This window comes from Cryptotermes secundus, unplaced genomic scaffold (assembly GCF_002891405.2).
Source record: "Cryptotermes secundus unplaced genomic scaffold, Csec_1.0 scaffold1940, whole genome shotgun sequence".
NCBI lineage: Eukaryota > Metazoa > Arthropoda > Insecta > Blattodea > Kalotermitidae > Cryptotermes > Cryptotermes secundus.
Window position 1 is genome coordinate 119,153 of NW_019734994.1, and position 7,473 is coordinate 126,625.

Sequence of the window (7,473 nt, forward strand, 5' to 3'; positions counted from 1 at the left end):
TTGTTCAGAGCTAAGGAATGAACACTGTCATGACCTCACAAAGGTCTGTTTTGGTTTCAAACCCAAGGTCAAACTGTTAGCACTCCCAAAGAGTGCATGTGTCCTGCGTCATATATAGTCACATATACGTGTTATTCGGCCAACTCCGGTTGCTGCTCGTGACATATATATGTGACATTCAGACGTTAAAGGTTGAACAGAGATCAACTCAGATGGGTGGTAGGATTACTTACTGGACACTGCCACCTGAAAGGACACCTTTCCAAACTGGGACTGACAGAGGAGCCAACCTGTGAGAGGTGCTTACGAGAAGATGAATCAGCCACACACATCTTATGTGATTGTGAGGCTACAGCTTATTTAAGATATCGCCAACTGGGTCAATTCTTCATGGAACCAAGTGACTTTTATGATGCCCCATAAACAAAGTCCTACATTTCATTTAAAGTGTAGGATTAATAAAGAGTTAATCCAAAGGGGAAGCACAACAGACCATTGAAGGTCGCAGTGCTAGAGCCAGTTTTGTGGCTCATCCCTCATACTCAAGCAGCAATCACTGCAATGGAAGAGCCCTTCTTCACCTCAGCCAAAAAAAGCTCGACAAGTCAAGAGCAACATTAAGTACATTTTGATCTGTTTTTCGATACTGATGGGATTGTTCATAAAGAGTTCATCCCTCCTGGTCACACAGTCAATAAAGAGTTCTATCGCGATGTTCTAAGGCATTTGAGGGAGGACATGAGGAGAAAACGTCCAGAGAAGTGGTGCATGAACGACTGGGTACTCCACCATGACAACGCATGACCACATACGGCTTACATTGTGCAAGAATTTTTGGCTGAAAACAAGATGGTAGTTTTTCCCCACCCACCATACTCGCCAGACTTAGCTCTGTGAGACTTCTCTCTCTTCCCCAAGATGAAAATCAAGTTGAAGGGGCGAAGATTTGATACAGTTGAGGAAATTCAAGTGGAAAAGTAGACGGTACTAAGCACCCTAACAAAGAAAGACTTCCAGGATGCATTTGAAAAGTGGCAGAAACGCTGGGATCGGTGTATGCGCTCCCAAGGGGACTACTTTGAAGGTGATGGTGCAGAATAAGATGCAGGTAAGACATAATAGTTTTTATTAATATATTTTGGGAACTTTCGGATTGCACCACGTATTTCTCTCTCTCTGTTTCTTACTTACTACTGTGAGAGCACAGAAGTGCGAACTAGTTATCCACTGTGCAAATTGTACATACTAAATGGTTAAAATGGAATAAAACATATTTTATTTATATACAGCACTCAAACTCATGATGATGACCCATAGACATGTCCCCTTAAAAAGAGAAATAAGTTCAACTTCCATTTAGGCAAATACTTCTGACATAACTCCAATGTCCAAAGCAAAGGCAGTTATATCCAAAAATCTCAAGTTTGAAAATGAAAAATTAATGTTCAAAATGAGAATTTACTTTTTCTTTTTGTTTCAATCTCATAAATTCAAGACTTGCACATTTTTATAAATTAGGAAAAAATATCACTGACCTTCTTGCCTTACCTTAATTTAGTTTTACCAGTTTCTTCAAGTTATACTCATCAAATTACGGGGTGCTATCAGAAAGTTCCCAGACTGTTATTGTAACTGCCTTGGTGAAAGAAGATGAGAACGGAGGCCAAGGTCACACTTCTGCAAGCCTACTGCATCAGTCTGCCATGTGATACTGCACTGTGAACACCCACTATTTTTACACAAGTGTTTTTCCACTTCGTGTTTCATTTTATCGGAGATGCATGGAAAATAGAGCAAAGAGTCTGCATCAAGTTTTGAAATGCTTCATGAGACTTTTAGAGAACATTCTTTACGCTGGGCAGGAGTTCTTGCATGACATTCACGTTTTTCAAGGCCAGTCAAGCGTCACTTGAAGATGACAAACATTCAGGGTGACAAAAGCACCAGCAAAATAGAAAACGTTGACAAAATTTTACAACTTGTCCATGAAGACGGTCGCTGAACAATCCATATGCTTGCAGACCCCCTTGGGATCAGTTATGGAGTTTGCCAGGAGATCTTAATGCAAAATCTGAACATGCGCCACATTGCTCCTTCATCACAACACGCCCACCCACCTGTCCCTGAAAACCACAGTTTGTGTCTAGCAACATGGTTATCTTTCACCATCCTTCCTACTCGCCAGACTTAGCCCCTGTGATTTCACTTTGTTTCCCAAATTGAAAATGAAATTGAAGGGACGACGGTTTGAAACAGTGTCTGACATCCAAAGGGAATTGCAACCAGTGCTGCACAGCATTAAGGAAAATGGCTTCCACGGTGCTTTCAAAGTGTGGAAAAAATGATGGGATCTCTGTATGTGTTCTCAGGGAGACTATTTTGAAGGAGATAGCAGCAAAAACTGAGTTAATTTTCTTTTTTTTTTGTCCTAGTCCGGAAACTTTCCAGTACACCTCGTATTTACTTCTGCTGGTGAAACTAGCTTATGTTAGCACCAAATATGGTGGAACCCCCATTTTATGTTCCTCAATTGAAAGTCTTCTCTCTCTTAGTGTTCAATTTCAGTGAATTCAAGTCAATAACCTCAATGTTAAAATACCTCCATTTAAGATTTCCTCAGCTGTCTTCAAAACCACTGCTCCCAAAATAAACCTTAAATACAGGTTTCCCCATATCAATTATAGATAGGCACAGGACTTATTTGAATGTTCTAATTACTGTTCACTATTGCTTCAGACCCTACAATTCCCTATCCTACAAAAAATCACATACAACATTCAAATCTTCTAACTTCAATAAATTTATCTTACTAGAATACATCAATAACTATGAGCCTTACAAAAAACATTCAGTCACCAACCATCTGGACATCGCCCTTCTGCTTCTTGCTCACCTCTATCACAGTGGCAATGCCAGTAGGCACAAGAACTAATAGTGATGTCTCCTCATCCATCAGGTACAGAAACACAACAGCATGACTAAAAGCTCTCCACACTACTGTCCGGCTGGACAGACCCACCAAGTTCCGCCTGCGACGCCAGAAGCTGACATCATTCTTGAAGGCCAGGAAATCAAACAAGAGCTGCAAATGTATATTTATCATGAATAAGACACCCAAAGAGCAACAGCATCTTATGTTACCAATGCATGTTCCCATGCATGTTGAAATGAAAGACCCCCACTCACATGACAAAATGATATTTTAAATTCAAACAGGATCTCTAAAAATTGTACTAGTCAGTAAAAAGAACAGCACAGATTGTGCCCATTCTTATTTCTTCATTTTATGGAATATTTCATTACAATTGCAGTAGATCACACTACACAGTGCTGACTGGTAAGATGACTAGTGAAAAATAACGTGGAAAGGTTGTGGAAGGAAGTGGTCATGGCCTAATTTGAGGCAATATCATGGTATCTGCTTGGAGGGACAAAGGAAGACTTTAGAAACCTGAGTCAGAAGTGTTACAATTTGAGCAGGTATATTCTATTAGTCCAGTTTCATTAATCTATAACATTTTGTGGACCATCAGTTCATATATGACACCATACTGCTCTTGCTTGAGACCTTAATTGCAAAACTAATCTTGCAGGCATTGTCAACAACATATAAACTTTGTTTTATTGACTAATCTGTTACAGATACCTACACTTCCCATCTAGATGGTATGTAAAACTGAATTAAAGTTTTGTTTTTTCAATACAGTGAATAACTGCAGGTTTATTGTTATGTCAAAGCTAACTGAGCAATTAACTCACTCACTCTCAGAAACAGAGTTCTTCTTGATAAGTAAATAGTTGCTTAGCTATTCAAGACATTTTCTGCCTTTCATGGAACCTGTAGGTTTCTGCCATGTTCATAGGAGCTGAACCAGATTAAACCTGTTCACACCCAACTGCCTACTTTCTTAAACTTCACTGTAACATTACCATCCTGTCTACTTCTAGGTCTTGCAAATGGTATCCTGCTTTCCGGTTTTCTGCTAAAATTCTATGTGCATCTCATATTTATCATTCATGCTGTATGTCCTTCCAATTTCATTCTCCTTCATTTGATCATCCAAATAATATTTGGGGACAAGTATAAATTTTGAAGCACCCCATTAGGTCAAAGCATTTCTAAAAATATACCAACTTCAACTGTTAACCACTACTCACATGCAGGGCTGCAACAGAGACAGTGACGCACAAAAGATACAGATTTGTCTCAGCAAAAATACCCTTCATCTCATCCACATCCTTTTCAGTAAATCCCAGGGCGAGGATCGACTGCAGTGCAGTTTCAACTTGAAGCATTAATCTGTAATATCAGTATATACAAGAGGATTATTACAGATTCTGTTATGAACTTTCACAGTGTCTGCTCCATTGTCTACGTATACCTCTATGCTTTTACATGGCATTTTGAATGCTCACTCTACTCTCACCTTCATGTGCTGTTGACTTACTGAGATCCTTTATTTACTGCATTTACTTCTAATGTTAGTGGCATCAGGGAATATCACACAACTTGGTTGGCTTGCTGTTTCACAAACAGTTTTACTAATGGTGTTCTGGATTCAATCCTGGCCCCTGGGACCGATTAAAAAAAAACTCCTGAGACATGGACACTAAACAGAACTTGAGATGTAGGATTACTGCAGACACATTTATTCCAACAATCTCTCTCTCTCTCACACACACACACACACACACACACACAAAATATATATACAGCTACGCACTGTAAATTAGAATCAAGAGCACTGACATTTCATGAGTGCTATACTGTAAGTAGGCAGTTTTAATTTAGGTTTTTAAAACAATGTGTTCAAGGTAGAAGATGTTTTCATACATTGCTGTGTACAAACAGCAAGTGTCAAACTGCAGTAATGAATATGGAAAAAGAGCAGCCAAAAACAATGCAGTCCCCCCCCCAAATTAGAAAGTTATACAATAACAATCAAAGAAAGCAAACATCAGCAAATGTTGCTATCAAAGTCTTACTGCAAAATGGCCAGAATTAGAACAGGTCAAAAACTAGGTATGTCATAGGAATAAACATGCGTTTTATAGTCCACACAATATGGTAACTTTCTTCTATGCACCACGTCAAAATGAGTGTTTACTCATGAAAGTTTCTGCATTGTGTGCATGAAAAGTAACTTCTCTTAGCAGTTTTCCTGTACTTCTACTATTCACTAAAAATACATACTCGTTCAATGGGCTATGAAGTGACTCGGCAGTCCACAAAAAGCTTCATAAAAGCTTAAAAAAATACAGTTTGTAAGAAGAGAAAAGTCAGGCTTATTTTCATTTCAAATTTCTGGACAACACTCATACTTCAATGAACTGCTGAGAGCAAGTATGGATACTTGAAATGGCTGTCTCTCTCTGGTATGAAAATACAGTAGATATATTTTAACATACTAAATCAAATGTGATTTGGTCATCAATTTCAGATTAATATGAATAAAAGGTCGCTGGTGTGATATCATTGTTATGAATGTTCACACCCCAACAGAAGATAAAATTGATGACATAAAGGACAGATTCTATGAAGAACTAGAACATGTATTTGATAAATTCCTGAAGTACCCTATGAACATTTTGTTAGGAGATTTCAATGCCATAGTAGGGAGGGAAGACATTTTCAAACCAACGATTGGGAATGAGAGTTGGCATGATATTAGTAATGATAGTGGAGTTATAGTAGTACGTTGTGCATTCAAGTTCTAAGGTCTCCGATTTTTTTCTGACAAAATAATCATATAAAAAATTTGAAACTTCTGTCACTTTTCAACATAATCTTCCTGCAGCCATACACAATTTTCACAACGTCGACGCCATGATTCCATGGCCGCTATAAACGCTTCTGTAGGAGCCTGTTTTGCCCACTGGAAAATTGCTGATGCTATAGCGGCACGACTGGTGAATGTGCAACCATGCAGAGTGTCTTTCATCGTTGGGAAAAGCCAAAAATCGCTAGGAGCCAGGTCAGGTGAGTAGGGAGCATGAGAAACCACTTCAAGGGTGTTTTCACGAAGAAACTGCTGCGTCGCGTATGCCCAATGTGCTGGTGCATTGTCCTGGTGAAAGAGCACATGTGCAGCCTTTTCTGGCCATTTTTCTCGCAGTGTTGGAAGGAGCTTGTTCTTCAAAACATCTTGGTACGATGCACCTGTCACCATAGTGCCCTTTGGAACGCAATGAGTAAGGATTACGCCATCGCTGTCACAAAACATGGCCATCATCATTTTTTTCAGCACTGGCACTTACCCAAAATTTTTTTGGTGGCGGTGAGTCTGTGTGCTTCCATTAAGCTGACTGAAAAATGGCATCCATGTCTCATCCCTTGTCACAATTGATGAAAACAGAGTCCCATTCATGCCTTCATCATGTGTCAACATCGCCTGGCAAATTGCCATGCACACAGCCTTGTGGTCGTCTGCCAGTAATCGTGGCACCCACCTGGAGGACACTTTCCACATTCGCAGGTCTTCATGCAGGACTGTGTGCACAGATCCCATGGAAATGCCAGATTTGGAGATGATGTTTTCCACACTCAATCGGTGATCCTCCAAAACAACTTTCTCAACTCGCTCGACCATGTTGTCAGACCAGTTGGTGCAAGGCCGGGATTGTTCTGGTTCGTTGTCACATGACGTTCGGCCTTCTTTGAACTGTCACACCCATGAACGCACATTTTTCACATTCATGACACCATCACCACATCTCACTCAACTGGCGATGAATTTCAATGGGTGTCGCGCCATGCAAGTGGAGAAAACGAATGATTACTCACTGTTCTTGTAACGAAAATGTCGCCATTTTAAGTATCAAAAACACTCCTCACACTCGCCGCCACCACTAGAGTTCTGTGTGCTGTACAGTGCTGTCATCAGTGTCACGCATTCACAAAGAGTGCACACGTATTTTAAACTAAACTGCATGTGTCTATCTGCTCCCAGTCCTGAGAAAAAGAATCAGAGACGTTAGAACTTGAACGCCCCTCATAAACTTTGCCACATCAAAAAATCTTACTGTCAAAAGTACAATGTTCCCACACTGTAACATCCATAAATTTACTTGGACATCTCCTGATGGGAAGATACACAATCAAATAGACCATATTTTGATTGAGAGAATATAAAAATGTCTGTCAAAGAGAGTCTACGTTATTATGAACCGAAGAAGCATAAGCATAAGAGGATCCAAGCAAGTTAAATGGGGATAATCTGAACAATATAAGACATGAAACCCGCAGGCATATCAGGAACAAAAAGAGGGAATATCTGAAAGACAAAATTGATGAGCTTGCAATGAACAGTAAGAACAATAATATTAGAGACCTGTATAGAGGAATAAATGACTTTAAGAGGGGTTACCAGCCTAGCAGTAACTTAGTGAAGGATGAGAATGGTGATCTGCTTGCAGATTCCCACAACATTTTGAATAGGTGGAGGAACTACTTCTCTCAGTTATTGAATGTAC

The 7,473-nt window shown here is 39.7% G+C and overlaps 1 protein-coding gene across 1 annotated transcript in view; it reads right to left on the minus strand.

The window, feature by feature from the left end:
- LOC111869198 (cleft lip and palate transmembrane protein 1-like protein) overlaps positions 1 to 7,473 on the minus strand; it is a 53,011-nt gene that overhangs the window by 17,173 nt on the left and 28,365 nt on the right. Inside the window, exons 6-7 of the mRNA XM_023860499.2 lie at positions 4,159 to 4,300; positions 2,894 to 3,082 (exon numbers count right to left, since the gene is read on the minus strand). Of these exons, the coding sequence (XP_023716267.1) occupies positions 2,894 to 3,082; positions 4,159 to 4,300 (331 nt within the window). The remainder of the gene's footprint in view (positions 1 to 2,893; positions 3,083 to 4,158; positions 4,301 to 7,473) is intronic.